Source organism: Nyctereutes procyonoides, unplaced genomic scaffold (assembly GCF_905146905.1).
Source record: "Nyctereutes procyonoides isolate TBG_1078 unplaced genomic scaffold, NYPRO_anot_genome, whole genome shotgun sequence".
Classification (NCBI taxonomy): Eukaryota; Metazoa; Chordata; class Mammalia; order Carnivora; family Canidae; genus Nyctereutes; species Nyctereutes procyonoides.
In genome coordinates, this window is record NW_026575148.1 from 8,391,794 (window position 1) to 8,407,467 (window position 15,674).

Sequence of the window (15,674 nt, forward strand, 5' to 3'; positions counted from 1 at the left end):
AACAAAATGAAAAGGCAAAAGGCAGCCTAAAGATTGATAGCAAGTATTTGCCATATAGCTGATAAAGGATTACCATCCAAAATATAGGGCAGCCCAGGTGGCTCAGCGGTTTAGTGCCACCTTCAGCCCAGGGCATGATCCTGGAGACCCAGGATCGAGTCCCATGTCAGGCTTCCCTGCATGGAGCCTGCTTCTCCCTCTGCCTGTGTGTCTCATGAATGAATGAATGAATGAATGAATGGATGGATGAATGAATAAATAAATCTTTACAAAATATATAAGGAACTCCTACAACTCAGTAAAAAATATATATAAACAATCTGATTTAAAAATAGACAAAGGAGGAGTGTCTGGCTGGCTAAGTCAGTAGAGTATACAACTCTTGATCTTGGGGTTCTGAATTTGAGCTCCATATTGGGTGTAGAGAGTACTTAAAAATAAAACCTTAAATAAATGATAGGCAGAGAAACTGAACATTTTCCCAAAGAAGATGTAAAAGTGGCCGACAAGGATCTGAAAAGGTGCTCAGTATCACAATCACAAGGGAAATGGAAATCAAAACCTCAATGAGATATCATTTCACACCTGTTAGAATGACATGGTGTGATGCCGTTAAAAAGGTGAGAGTTGGGATCCTGGGTGGTGCAGCGGTTTGGCGCCTGCCTTTGGCCCAGGGCGCGATCCTGGAGACCTGGGATCGAATCCCACGTCGGGGTGGGAGCCTGCATGGAGCCTGCTTCTCCCTCTGCCTGTGTCTCTGCCTCTCTCTCTCTCTCTCTCTCTCTCTCTCTCTCTCTCTCTCTCTGTGACTATCATAAAAAAAAAAAAGGTGAGAGTTAACAAATGTTGGCGAAGATGTGGAAGAAAGGGGAACCCTTGTGCACTGTTGGTGAACTGTAAATTGATAAAGCCACTGTGGAAAGCAATATTGAGGTTCCTTAAAAAATTAAAAATAGGACTACCACATGATCCAAGATTCCCACTTCTGAGTATATATCCAAAGGAAATGTAATCAGGATCTCAAAGAGATAACTAAACTCCCACATCTGTTGTAGGATTATTCACAATAGCCAAAGTATGCAAATAACCTAAATGTCTGTCTGCAGATGTATGGATAGAGAAATCATGGTATAAACGTAGTTTGGATTATTATTTAGCCATGAGAGAGAAGGAAATTCTGACATTTGCAAAAATATGGATGGACCTGAAAGGCCTTAGGTTAAATGACATTAAGTCAGAGAAAAACAAAAGACTATATATATATATATATATACCATCTCACTTATATGAGGAATCTAAGAAAACTGAACTTTTGGAGACTAGAATGGTTGGTTGCCAGGGTCTGAGGATGGAGGGAAATAGGGAAATGTTTGTCAAAGGGCATAAACTTCCAGTTATAAGTTTTGAGATCTAATACATAGCATCGTGATTGTAGTTACAATACTGTGTTATATGCTTGAAAGCTGCTGAAAGACTAGATCATAAAAGTTCTCATCACAAAAAAGAATTGGTAATGAGGTGGTGGAGGTGTTAACTAATACTACTGTGGTAATCATTTCACAATATAGAAGTGTATTAAAGCAACACAGTACACATCTTAACCTTTCACAGTGTTGCATGTTAATTATATCATTAAAGCTGCAAAAAATTAAATTTAAAATTTTCTACCTCAGTCTCAGTAGCCACATTTCTAGTGTTCTTGTGACTAGTGGTTACCATATTGGATATCATGGATATTGAACATTCCCATTGATACAGAAAATTTTATTGGACAGCACTAAATCTAAAACATTGTGCAGACTTAAGAGATAGTGTACAATTGCAATTACAAGATGAAGTCCAGGTTATAAAAGTTAAATTAATCTTCCTTTTTTAAAAAGCAAGTCCAGATTGAGTTTTCTTCATCTTAGAGTTGTAAGATTGCTTAAAGGTACTGTGAATCTGTAATTTGTAAAAATTTATTATTCTGATTAGGCTCCTCTGCTTTTCTTTGTCATTAGTCCCTGTCTGTAAATGATTATTTGCTTGAATTTTATGCTTTTATTTCACAGTAGAGACCTAATAAAGTTAGTATTTTTATACACTGACAATATAGCAGAAAGGGGTCTTTTTTAAACTGAAATGATTATTCCTCACGATAGAAATAAGATACAATTTTTAAGTTTTTTTCATAGTTTTGATCACCCCAGGGAATATTTTTCACCTATTGAACACATTCAATTGGAGTTGGCTTTCCTTTCTAGATAAAGAGATTTATTTTAATCACATTGTATTTAGATTTGCTAATTGAAAAGGATATACTCCTTCTCTTAGGAAGATTATCTTGTCTACCCCATAACTCTTAGACTTAAGGGCAGAGATAAGGATTATCTGGCTTTTCATCAGAAAACTGCATACTGTATGCAGTTATGCTCAACAGTAAAGGATGAGAACTATTCACAAAGTTTAAGTGTTCAAGGTTAGGTGTAGACTACGTAGTACCCAAGTGCTCAAATGATTTACAAACGTTTTGCTTGAAAGAGTTTTTGTCAAGTCTAAAGCAAAGAATTTTTTAGAATCCTTTGAAAAGGATAATGAGATTGCTGCAAATCTTATAAAATTCGGTTAATTTTTCTTCAAGTGTCACCCCCCAGATTTAGCCCTTGATTCAGATGTTACAGTCTGGATGATATCCAAAAGGCTCAGTCTAGGAGAGTCAGTTTTGCTTCCTCAAGACCCAGCTGAATACCATTCCTCTCCTTGAAGCAGTTCATTCTTTCCCCAGCTGGGATTAATCATTCCCTCTGTGATCTTTCATAGCACTTTAGTTACATCTCTGTTGTAGTTATCACACTCTTTGATATAAAACCCCCAGCACTTTTTATTGTCTCCTAGAATATATGCAGTCTTGGCTTTTTCTTTCTCCTCTGTCCCACTCTCCCTCCCTCTTCCTTCTTACTGCTAGGATTACATTCAAACTCAACATTCTGGTATTCAGGGCTGTCTTATAAATCCATCTGTATTTCTGATTGTTCCAGTGTGGATTCTTCTATCTAGCCAAACTGGATTATTCATTGTTGAGATATATACCTTATTCTCTTGTATATAGAGGGGAACAGGGGAAATGGAGAGAAAGGGAAACAGATTGATTGAGACTGAGATTGAGAGAGAAGAATTTGGGGTGGCTTTTTTTCTTTTAATTTATATGTTAGGAAACAACATGGTTAAACGTGGACTCTGGAGTCCCTCCTGTACAGCTTACTAGAATGTGTTCTTGGGCAGATTCCTCGGTAATCCTGTCTAAACCTCACCTTCTACAATAATAGTATATTGCCTATATTAGCCTTACCTCTCAAGGATTAAATACTAAAAATTTAGTGCCTGGGAGATAGTAATACACACATACACACACACACACACAAAGTGCACTCTTTTTTTTACCCATGTGCAAGAATATTGTGAACTTTCTTATATGTCTGTAAATATAAAATCGTAACTTTTTTAATGCTACCCCATACCTGCATATTTCAAAATGGGTTTTGAAAAAATTAGTGTTATGCTAATAAACAATTGTTTCACTAATTTTCTCTCTTTTTATTAGGATGAGGGAAGAATCTAACATGCATGGAGCTATACTCCGTGCTGGCAGCTGTCTCAGGCTCCTCATTTATAAATATCTTTTCATTTCATAAACCACATGGGAGGGAAGCATTAATCCCATATGGCTGATGAAACTGTGTCTCAGGGAGTTTACATAATTGACCTAAGATTATATAGTAAATGATAGTCAGGATTGTACCGTCCACCACAATATGCTGCTGCTTACACCCAGTGACATATATAACTTCTATATGTATGGGGACAGAAATTTAGACTTGAAGTCTAACAGGATTTTACTTACATTAAAATGTTGAAGTCTTTCAGATGTTTTCTATTTTGTAGTATTTGACAGTAGGCCTGTTTCACAAGATTCAGGAATAAGGCAGTAGTAGGGCTTTACTTAGTAATGTCAATCTTCCCAAACAACTAAAAATGTCAAAGTTGACTGTAGATTATTAAACACACCCTCTTTAGTGATCAGCATTACTAACATTGTTGAAGTTTTTAAAAAAGACGGACACTTGTTTTTACCATTTTTGTCTGTTCTTCACTGTTCTTTACACCTCTGTCTGTGGTCAGCAATGCCAGAATTACCTAGAAAATTCTAGGTCAGTTTTGAAATACATTGCTTGGTTTGTCTTGAGGTTTTTGTTTTGTTTTTGCCATTGCCTGATTTGGTTTTTACCATAGACAGGTCTAATTTGTAGAATCAGAATGCATGGTAGTTGGTCAGATGTGGACACCATTTTGTAAGTTATAAGGTCTGAGTGCTAGTTGACTTCCATTTGACAGTGTTTAGAGTGCTCTTATCAAACCCAGAATACTGGTCAAGACTTTTTTTTTTTTTTTTTTTTTTTTGGTTGAACTGGATTGCTCTGTTTCTTACTGCTGCTGTTGCTCTTAAAAGAAGCTTGATAATAATTACAATTACCAGATAACTTATCTCTAGTGAGAACTCCTAGCACATTGTCTTTTAAAGAAAAAAAAAATGAAGGAAGAGAAATACCAAACTACCTTTTTCCTAATCATTGTATTCCAGAGATGGAACTAATCCCTTGATCAGATTTCAGTTTCATGTGAGCCTCTTTTTCCTCTAAGGAAAGGTGCTCATATATAGAGATGGGAGTGGTCAAATGGTGTGTGTTGCAGAAGGATGTAGGAGGAGAAATCTGGGGGATATGTGTGGTATTTCTATTGGGATAGCTTCTTCTAGGTGATTGTGTTGACTGCGATATTAAGTATGTATTTCTGGTAAAAATAGAGATAATAAAGATTTGTCTCAAATTCCTAGTGATCTTGGTATAGTCATTTACAATGGTAGTTAGAGATTGTAAAAGAATATGTCAGGATTTTTTTGTCTTTTGCCCACTAACATTGACTTCAGAGGGAGAAAGATGCAGGAACTCCACCTGTCAGTGGAATTAGCTTATATAGTTCCTTTGGCAGATGGTGACTGAATTCAATCAACTGTGGTCACAGCCCTTTACCAAGAGCTGCAGATGGTAGATGTTAGGCTAGTGAAGTACACTTGGCCGCCTGAAGTGGGAGATTAAATTTCTTTCAGTTCCCTTAGAAAGCAGCATAGTTTTAAGTGACAAACTCCAGTCCTAGATACCTTATTCTTCCGGTAACTGTTGGCACAAATGCTCCACTCACACATATTTTGCCACTTTCCTGTTGGACTATATTTTTAATAATGATGACAATTACCATTTATTGAACACTTACATCGTGTCATGTACTGGTCTAAGTTCTATTTGTATATATTAGCTCATTTAATCTTCCCAGGAACCCGGTGAGTATAGGAGTTACTTTTATCACCTTTTTAATAATAAGGAGACTGAGGTTATTAACCAACCTCTCAAGGTCACACAACTAGCAGAAATTTGTTTTTTGTTTACTTAATTTTTTTTTTTTTTGCTTTTCATTTTTTATGTCATGGTACCTCTGTATTTTTGTGATTAACTGTAGATTAAAGCCCCACATAAAGACAATTATGACTGAAATCTGACCTTTTAGAAATTGTTGATAATTTTTTAGTCCTTTAATGAGGGAATAAATTAGAGTTCACCAGTGCATTTTGTCCAAGTAATGACTTACTCAGTAAGTCTCCATTTCCCACCAATTGAGATTTTTTTTTTGAAGTTTTTATTTTCTGCTATGTTTTGTCCATTTCTCACATTCCCAGGTGAGTATAGAGGGCTTTTTTTTTTTCCAGTCAACTGGAAGACAATATATAATGCTTTTTAAAATCATTACTTTTCATAGAATTGTTTAAATTTGGGATCCCTGGGTGACGCAGCGGTTTGGCGCCTGCCTTTGGCCCAGGGCGCGATCCTGGAGACCCAGGATTGAATCCCACATCGGGCTCCCGGTGCATGGAGCCTGCTTCTCCCTCTGCCTATGTCTCTGCCTCTCTCTCTTTCTCTCTCTGTGACTATCATAAATAAATAAAAATTAAAAAAAATTAAAAAAAAAGAATTGCTTAAATTTTACCTTTTGATACTTACTGAATGTTATTTATTATTTATTTATTTTTATTATTTAAAGATTTTATTTATTTATTCATGAGAGACACAGAGAAACAGACAGGCAGGGAGCCCAATGTGGGACTTGATCCCGGACTCCGAGATCAAGCCTCTGAGCCAGAAGCAGACACTCAACCGCTGAGCCACCCAGGCGTCCCTGAATAAGTTGTTTATAGTTAGTCACAACTTATGGGTTTAACTTATGCCCTTAGTCAGAAAAAGAGAGAAAAAAGTAGCAATTTAAATGACCTGGGCGATCATATCCGCCTTCCCCCTTAGTGAGCATGTACCTGAAGGCACTGGGCAATGGGAATAGGAATCTGTTATCCCCATAGTTGGTTTTAGTTACTCTGTGCCACTCATTGAGTGTTTGATTCTGTTTGGTATGATTATTTTTTATACAACATGATCCATGAAAACAAGCCAACAACTGGAAAAAAAGTAAGCTCTCCCAAGGCTGGAAGAAAAACAGGCTGTGCCACATTTACTGAAAGAGGATGCATTGGTCTATAATTCCAACAAATGTGTAATTTCTGCCTTGAGTGTTTGCTTCAGAATAAACTTCCTTATGTGACTTCTCTGTATTAGGTGCCTGGTTTTCCTTTTTTTTTTTTTTTTGTAAGAATTAATTTATTTGACAGAGAAAGAGCATAGTAGCAGGGAGAACAGTAGAGGGAGGAGAGGAAGAGGGAGAAGTAGACTCCACTGAGCAAGGAGCGCAATGTGGGGCTCCGTCCCAGAACCCTGGGATCATGACCTGAGCTGAAGGCAGATGCTTAACTGAGCCACCCAGGCACTCTTTGGATGCCTGTTTGATGCCTAGCACTGTAATAGGTGCTAAAAAGATGCAGATTTGCTTTGTCCTTCAAATACTTCAGTTTTGATAGCTCATCGGTAAAGAAGGGCAACTTTAGGTAATGGATCATAAAATTAATAGGCCAAAGCTTATATCTTGCCATAATATGACCCAAAATAGTTTATTTGGGATGTTATTTAAAAAAAAATCAGTAAGTTTTTTAATGTAGTTCTATGTGTGGAAGTGACTTGCTAAATTTTCCAGGGCTAAAAGAATTAGAAGCAAGAGTTTGTGTCCTGTAAAATTTCATAAAAACTCTTTCAGTTCTCACATATGCTTCAACAGTATTCACCTGAATATCATGCCATTTTGGTTGTACTTGTCTTTACACTTCACATCGTGTGTGTGTGTGTGTGTGTGTGTGTGTGTGTGTGTGTGTGTATCTATATCTATATCTATATACATGTATATATATGTTTTCTTTTAGGTTTCTGTATATGCTGTACCAGAAAAGATTGGTCAAGTTCACCATGCCTTGGAAACAACTGTGAAGCTTCTTGAATTCTATCAAAACTACTTTGAAATTCAATACCCACTTAAGAAATTGGGTAAGAATCAAACAATGCCTGACTTTTATTAGCATTATAACCTAGATTCATTTTGCAAATGAACTTTTAGAAACAACTTTTAGAAAGAACTTTTGCCAAAGTTATTTTAAAACTAAAAAATTCAAAAAATTTTTAAATTGTCTGTATTTGTTAAGATTATTCAGATTCCATAAAAGCATCTGAATGTGGAGCTTAAAGCATTTAGAAGTTTAAGAGGCTGTTACTAGGGCTTATACAGGTGCTGTGTAAGTGGGAATTTGCTTAGGGCTTAGTCTGGAGTTTGACTAATTCTAACCTCCTAAGAAATTCCTGATTCAAATAACAAAAACTGAGTATTGGGAACTCAGGAAAGCAAGAGTATTTCAGAGCTGTTTAATGTGGAGCTAGCTAGTTAGAATGTCAGACCTGCACCTTATCCTCGTTGCTCTAGAAAGTTGATTCATTGTGAAGGAATTAGGTTTCTCTTGCTTTGCTAAGTGACAGAGGAACAGTGACTCTACAGGGATGGTTCAAGTCTTTCTCAACTGACCAATAGGTAGGGAACATACAAGACTAGAATAGGGTTCCATTTGCGGAGTATAAAATGAACTCCCTGCCTCTTGATTCACAATGATAAACCAGTGGGTAAAATTTTTATTTAGGAAGTGCTTTACATGAAAGCTAGTTGATCATTTCTTTCTTCTTATGTCCAGATTTGGTGGCTATTCCTGACTTTGAAGCAGGAGCAATGGAAAATTGGGGTTTGCTCACTTTCCGAGAAGAGACACTTCTGTATGACAATAACACTTCTTCTGTGGCAGACAGAAAACTGGTTACTAAAATCATTGCTCATGAACTATCCCATCAGGTATTACAAGACTATTATATTTTATATCTCTATTTTATATTGTAGAGTTTTAGAATAGAATTAGATGCTTATAAAAAACTCAGCTTTTTATTGTAGTATCGCCTCTTTTCCATAATAAAATGTTTTCTAACACGAACTTGATTTTCAAATGAAAATGCTATCTAATATTTGCATAGGATTTTACAGTTTATAAAGAATTTTCACATCTATTCTCACATTTACATTTATAACTGCTCTGAGATAGGTGATAATCCCATTTTACAGATGTGGAAACTGAGACTCAGTATAAGTAAATAAATGAGTTACCCAGAGTCACACAGTTAATAATTGGCAGCACTGGGCCTTGAAGAGCCACTGTCTCCTCAGGATCTCTCTCTCTCTCTCTCTGTGTACTTTCTTGCCCTCTGATAATAGAGAGCTATTTCACCTCTGACAGATGCCAGCAGCTCAGTATAACTTTGTGGTGGAGCAAGCCTTCCCCTAAATTTCACTTTCCTCACAACTTTTGAACTGTAGTTGACAGGATTAGATTTTTGTTTTCTTCCCCTGCTCAAACTGCATTGTTAATTTAGGAGAGAAACAAGGAGAAAAAGAAGGAAAACTATGTGGGTACGTGAACCTCTTGCCTCTTTCCCCAACACCTTGCCTTTCTTTTCTTTTTCTTTTTCTTTTCTTTTCTTTTTTTTCTTTTTTTTCTTTTGTTCTTTGCTGAGGTGCTTAACAGTGTTGGGCATAGTTTGGGGGTTATCATGCATGATGGAAGGAGGATGTGGAAGAGGAGTAGTACATACTCTGGTCGGTTTGCTCCCTGTCTCAAACACCATATGTATGCCACGGTAGAGCCCTTGTGAAGACTTCTTAACAGGCTGGCATATGAAGCACCTACTTATCGACAGTTATGGTTTTAGGCATGTAGCCAACTTGTCCTTTAGGGATGTCCTCTGGGTCTGTTTTGCCTGGGGCCACCCAGCACCACTTCTCTGTTACTTTTTTAAAACTTAAAAATCATAGTCCTCTGAAACAGGTTTTAAGATAATAGCTTTGAAAAACATGTTCTTGTCATTCTCCAAAGTGTTTTGTTTTGATACCTAGTAGCCTTATTATTTTGCTGCTGGTTTGAGATGAGTCCCAGGCCACACTGAATTGTATACTCTGTTACCCACCACTCTCCATTTCAGGGATTTTTGAGATACATGTTTTTTTAAGAGTCTCCTATCATTGCTTTAATTCTTACTATTATATTATAGAAGAAGACATTTAAAGATCTTTCTGATTTCCTTTATTTATGTGCATGACAACTTTCTTAAGGAAAGTTACTTGTATTCTGTTTTGAATCATGATCTACTGTCCTCAGCTCTGGTGACTGAGGAGAAACATGAAACATGGGCTCTGTAGAAAGATCTGTTACATACAAGTTTATTTTTTAGTTGTCATGGATGGTTGTAGATAGAATGGAAATAATCTTACTAACTTGATATTAGAAGGTAGAAGAATTTCATTATCTAGGAAATAACACTTTTAATGAAGTAACTAAAAAATGTTTCTGTTTACCTAGTAAATAGTGTGTGCATTAATTTGATAAATATGCTGATTGTGTTTCTTGCATGTTTTCCCATTCAACAAGGTGAAAATGTTAACATTTTCATTTTAGAGTAAATGTATACAAATTTTCTTGTAAGTCGTTAATTTGAATATAGTTTGTTTCAACAAATACCTGTATTTTTAAGTAATTATAACCTAGTTATAGGTGATTAATCTGACAATTCAATTATTAAAAAATTCTTAAGAGTGTAAATGTTATATTTGGTTTTTTCCCCCCACAGTGGTTTGGTAATCTGGTAACAATGAAGTGGTGGAATGATCTGTGGCTAAATGAAGGGTTTGCTACTTTCATGGAATATTTCTCTTTGGAAAAAATATTCAAAGAGCTCTCCAGTGTAAGTACAGCATTTATTACATGTACTGTCATATTTACCATGTATTTTCTAGACATTTGGAGAAATGAAAATGTTTCTAGAAAGATATAATAAAATTGAACCTTGTTACTGATATGTTCTACCTCTTGAGATTTGACAGTGATAATTACGCTTTTATTTATTGCTATGTTTTATTGAAAGTTGAAATTAAGAGAAATTATGTTTTGTTAGGATGGTCATTTTGAATCACTTTGCTGCATTTTATTTTTAATAGATGTGGCCCTTCTCTTTGAAGGAGTTTAGATAAAGTTGAAAAGCCTTTTTTACAAAACAAAACTTTTTATCCTTTGTATAAAAAGAGAAAAAAAATTAAGACGTTTTGTAGTACTATCTCTCTGTTCTCACTGTGATCATTCTTGTAACAGATTGATACAGACAGTAATTTGCCCTGTTAAAGTAAACACCATATTTTGTACCCTTTTCAAAGACTTAAGACATCATTCTGACATAGAGAGCATAATAATGTTACTGAGTTATTAGTCTCTCTGGAAATGTTTCCTATCCTTAGAAGTATTTGAATATACCAGGCTGTGGTATGATAGATATTGCCAAATAATCCAAGCAAGAGGTAGTAAAGTATAAATAAAGATCCCATTCAACCCTAAAATTCTGTGACTTTCTATTAAATATATGATTCAAGACTGCTTCAACATAGGGATACTCTTAAGAGCTTCCAGTTTGAAATTTTTGTGTAACACCCGTTCAAAAACTTACGGTGGGTAGAAGGAACTCATTTTTAGCTAGAATACTAAGCAAAGTATTCTAAATCTATGTTACTTAATTAAGCAATGAGATACACAGTTTCACCACTTGGTGGTGCCCAGAATGTTTAAAACCTTTTAATGTATATCCTAGGGGAGCTTGTCTGCTGAGCTATGAAAGAATTCTACTTAAGTGTTATATTTTATTTCAAATGAACTTCAGTTAAGAGAAATGTATATTAATAAAGAAACATGGATAATAAATCAGCTTAAGGACCAGTTTTTATTTTTGCTTTTTAATTTCAGATATTATTTAAAAATATACACTAACCATTTTAGAATATTTACTTTGAATATCTATCTGGATTTGGCACATTTGGTTGCTTCAATAATAGATTCTTAATTTATCCTTAGGCAGTGGCTTCAGAAACCATGTTTTTCATGTGGCTAGGAGGTTTATTTCTTTTTTTAAATGTTAGGAATACGAACGAAAGTTGCTCTATTCCTACATTTTCAAAAGCTTATTTTCTGTGGTTTAATGAAGATGGTCTTTTTAAAAAATTATCTTAAACATTAAGTAGTCTAATTCATATAAATAATTACTGTACTTGCTTTTGCCTTTGATATTTTTCATGGCTTCCTAATCTGTTTGATGTTTTTGCTAGTATGAAGATTTCTTAGATGCTCGATTTAAAACCATGAAGAAAGATTCCTTGAATTCATCTCATCCGATATCATCATCATCTGTTGAGTCTTCAGAACAGATTGAAGAAATGTTTGATTCTCTTTCCTATTTTAAGGTACTGCTGTGCACACCAGGGACCTGAGTGGGTTTCAAGTTCATTTCATATTTGAGCAAGCTGCATCATTTAGATTACTTTATAGATTAAAAATTATTTTAAGATTATGTTCAGGTATGCTTTTAAACTTTAAAATGTTTGCTTCTTTTTAAATCTTGGTTTTAACTTTTCTGTGTTTTTCTTTATTTCTCTATTCACATTTCAGCTCTGACTAGGTTTCTGGGCAGTTAATCAGATCAAAGCAATATATCTTTTTTTTTTTTTTAATATATCTTTTAAAGTTGGTTTAGTCTCCAGGTTTACAGGTAGAATATATCTAGGGAACATTCTAAGCAGACCTTTGGCTGCGTTATTGAAAATTGAGGTGTGTTCCAGTCACAATTGCCAAAACATGTAAACCAAAAGAGATTTTAAGAGCTGAAAACTAGATTGCAGGAGCAGAGGCACAGACTCCAGGTTTGGGAGTGGAGCAAAAACAGAAAACTCATTAGGATCACCGTAAGTCAGGGGTGCCTGAGTGAGTGGCTTAGATGGTTGAGCGTCTGCCTTTGGCTCAGGTTATGATTTTTGAGTCCTGGGATTTAGCCTTTGTGTTGGGCTCCCTGCTCAACGGGGAGTCTGCTTCTCCCTCTTCCTGTAACCCCCCACCCCTGGTCGCACACTGGCTCTTTCTCTCTCTCAAATGAATAAATAAAATCTTTTTTTTTAAAAGAGGGGGTCACATAGGTCAGGAGACAGAACAGTGCCACTCACAGTTTTGGAGGGAGTCATGAATGTTAGGACTTATTTTTGCCTTCTTACTCTGGCTGTCAGATTGATTGATTAATAAATGACTTCCTGCACTGGACAGAGAAAATACAAAAAACATGTGAGATACATATCATCAAAAGCTCAAAGTTTAGGTGGTGGGTACTTGTTAAGCAATAAGAGATGATATATGTGGAATGAATGGTACAAACTTTTTTTACTTAGAATTATGAAGAGAACTTTTTTAGAGGAAAATGGAATCGAAGGGAATTAAATAATAAAAAGAATACAGATAAAAAAGAATGGGAAGCCCTGAGTAAGGCAGGAATGGGGCAGTGAGGTGTACAACTAACAAGGAATACTAATGGGCAAGAAATTTTTGTTTAGGGAGTAAATGCTTGTAGAGGAAGCCATATGTGGAGTAGGGGAAAGATGAGACAGGTAGGTTGGGGCAGTTGTAGAAGGTTCTGAATTCCATCAGGAATCTGGACTTTTTTCTGTAAGCAATAGGAAGCTTTAGAAGATTTTTCAAACAAAGGAATTCCTTGATTAAAGTTACTGTTTAGGAAAACTAATTTGTTCCAGCTTACAAGGTAGATTTAAGTGGAGGGAGACCTGAAGTCAGGAAGTTGCTGGTAAAGTGCAAGCATGATGTGGTAAAAGTGTGAAATTAGGAGTGGTAGTGAAAGTGGAAGGAAAATGATGAGTGTAAAAGAACAGTCGGGGAAGGGAGGTTCTTGAAGGATTTAGTGACAGAGTAAGGCAGGCAGGCAAAGAGGGAGCCATGTTCTCCAGGTTAACACCTAACTGGCATAGAAAATGGTGGTACTGTTAACATGAGAACTGAAGAGTTTAATCACCTATATTAAATATATTCCAAGTAAAGCACCTGCTGTGATTTTTAAAGCCCATTTCGGATCTGTCAATAAAATGTTTAAACTTGTAGTTCTGTTCTTATACAGAACTGTTACTTCAGGATTTGTTTTTACAGAGCACTGTCATCCTCTGACCCATATCCCCAAAACCCCAAATTCAGTGTCTTCTGATCATGTGGTCTTCACAGCATACCTAACTCCTGTCAGTATTTCAGGATTGGAAGTCTGGCAAATACTCCACATAATTGGGAAAAGTAGGACTCTTGGGTAATTTACCAGTATTGTATGCAAAAACAAGTAAGGATCATTTGGGAAATGTGTTTTATAGACATATTCTGTCTGGGGTTTTTGATTTTCAATCCTAATTTTGATGTAGATTGTCTGTTGAGGAGATCAACTAGGAAGGAAACTTTGAAAGAAAAAGAAAAAAAAAGGTCTGAAATTTAAATGCCAGAAAGGGGCACCTGGGGGGCTCAGTCAATTAAGCATCTCCCTTCTTAGGTCATGATCCCAAGGTCCTGGGATCGAGCCCCACATTGGGCTCTTTGCTCAGCAGGAAGCCTGCTTCCCCCTCTCCCTCTGCTGTTCCTCCTGCTTGTGCTCTCTCTCTCTCTGTTGAATCAATAAATAAAATCTTTTTAAAATGCCAGAGGCACCAAAATGAGGAGTTTCAATGCAAGATGAGGATCCAGCAAGAGACTGAGAACGATGGTCAGTGAATAGGGGTAGAATCAAGAGAGGTGTCCCAAGGCCAAGTGCAGAAAGACTCCAAACTGGGAGTGAATGATTAATCATATCAAATGCTGCTGGCAGGTTGATGAGTGTGGGAATTGCCATTGGCTCCACACCACGAAGTTCTCCCGTGACCTTGATAAAAACACTTCCAATGGAGTGATGATTAGATGATGGCTCTAGAGAAAGTCGTTAAGAGAGCAAATGGAGCTAGCAAATGCAGACAGCTCTTTTGAGAAGTTTACTACAAAGGGGGAATAAGAAATAGGATGATAACTGGAAAAGGCATGGGGTTAAAGAAAGGAAGGACATCTTTTATTTGTTTTATATGAGGAATATTGCGTAGTTTTGTTAATGGGAATGTAATAGTAGTGAGGGAAAGTTGGTGATGCAAGGCTGAAAGGGATCTGTTGCCAACAAGAATGAATACTTAAATGTGTAGAACAAGTAACGCCATGAAGCATGGTATAGAAAAAAGGGAGTCGTAGGTATTAAATACAGTTATCTGTATCTGATGATCTTTTTTTAAAAAAAGTTTTGTTTATTTATTCATGAGAGACAGAGACAGAGACAGAGACAGAGACACAGGCAGATGGAGAAGCAGGCTCCATGCAGGGAGCCTGACGTGGGACTCGATCCCGGGACTCCAGGATCAGGCCCTGGGCTGAAGGCAGCGCTAAACCGCTGAGCCACCTGTCTGCCCTGTATCTGATGATCTTGATGGCTTCATATTACTACATTTTTACCAGAAGTGAAAAATCAAAGACTATTTGAGTTCCTTCTGTATAGTAGGTATTGTTTTAGTCCCTGGAATTGAGCTTTTTGGATTTTCCCTCAACTATGGTACAGTCTAGAAGAAGAAATGAATAAATAAATAAGTAAATAAGTATATGTATATATATATTTAAATATATATCTGTAGCAGATGCAGAAAGTGATATAAATTGCTCTTGAAGATAGAGAAATATTTCTACCTCAAATCGGGGATGACTTCACAAAAGTGGTTTTTGGAGATGGTGACATATGCTTTGGTGACTCACTGGTGTCACTGAAGTGCCTTTAACAGTTGCATGTCGGATTTTGAATTATTAGTGTATGTGTACTGTCCTATACATTCATTAGTTCCAAACATATTTGAAGTGACTCTGCAGGAAGAAGAGAGATCTTGGTTATTTTAGCAACATGATATATTGAAACTGGAAATTAATGTACTCCCAAGCAGAGAGGCTTTTGGAGCTCTGCTTGTTTATTGTCTCCAGCAGTGAACCCATGAATTCAACTGGTATTCTGAGCACTGGGGATGGAGATGGGGATTCCACAGAAGATTGGGATTTTTTTCTATTAAAGATATATTCACAGACACTTAGCTTTTATCACAACACTGAGATAGAAACTGATAAACTACATAAATGGCTTATAGTTGGATTAGTATATGTGGGAATCTGCTCCCATTATCTTTTGTCAGATCTCTTAAAATAATTTTTA

At 36.3% G+C, this 15,674-nt stretch overlaps 1 protein-coding gene across 3 annotated transcripts in view; it reads left to right on the top strand.

Moving 5' to 3' along the window:
• The window catches only part of LNPEP (leucyl and cystinyl aminopeptidase), a 92,159-nt gene that overhangs the window by 46,891 nt on the left and 29,594 nt on the right, over positions 1-15,674 (top strand). For all 3 annotated transcript variants that reach the window (XM_055312778.1, XM_055312781.1, XM_055312779.1), the window contains exons 5-8: positions 7,391-7,511; positions 8,204-8,358; positions 10,182-10,295; positions 11,701-11,835. In XM_055312778.1, coding sequence (XP_055168753.1) covers positions 7,391-7,511; positions 8,204-8,358; positions 10,182-10,295; positions 11,701-11,835 — 525 coding nt within the window. The remainder of the gene's footprint in view (positions 1-7,390; positions 7,512-8,203; positions 8,359-10,181; positions 10,296-11,700; positions 11,836-15,674) is intronic.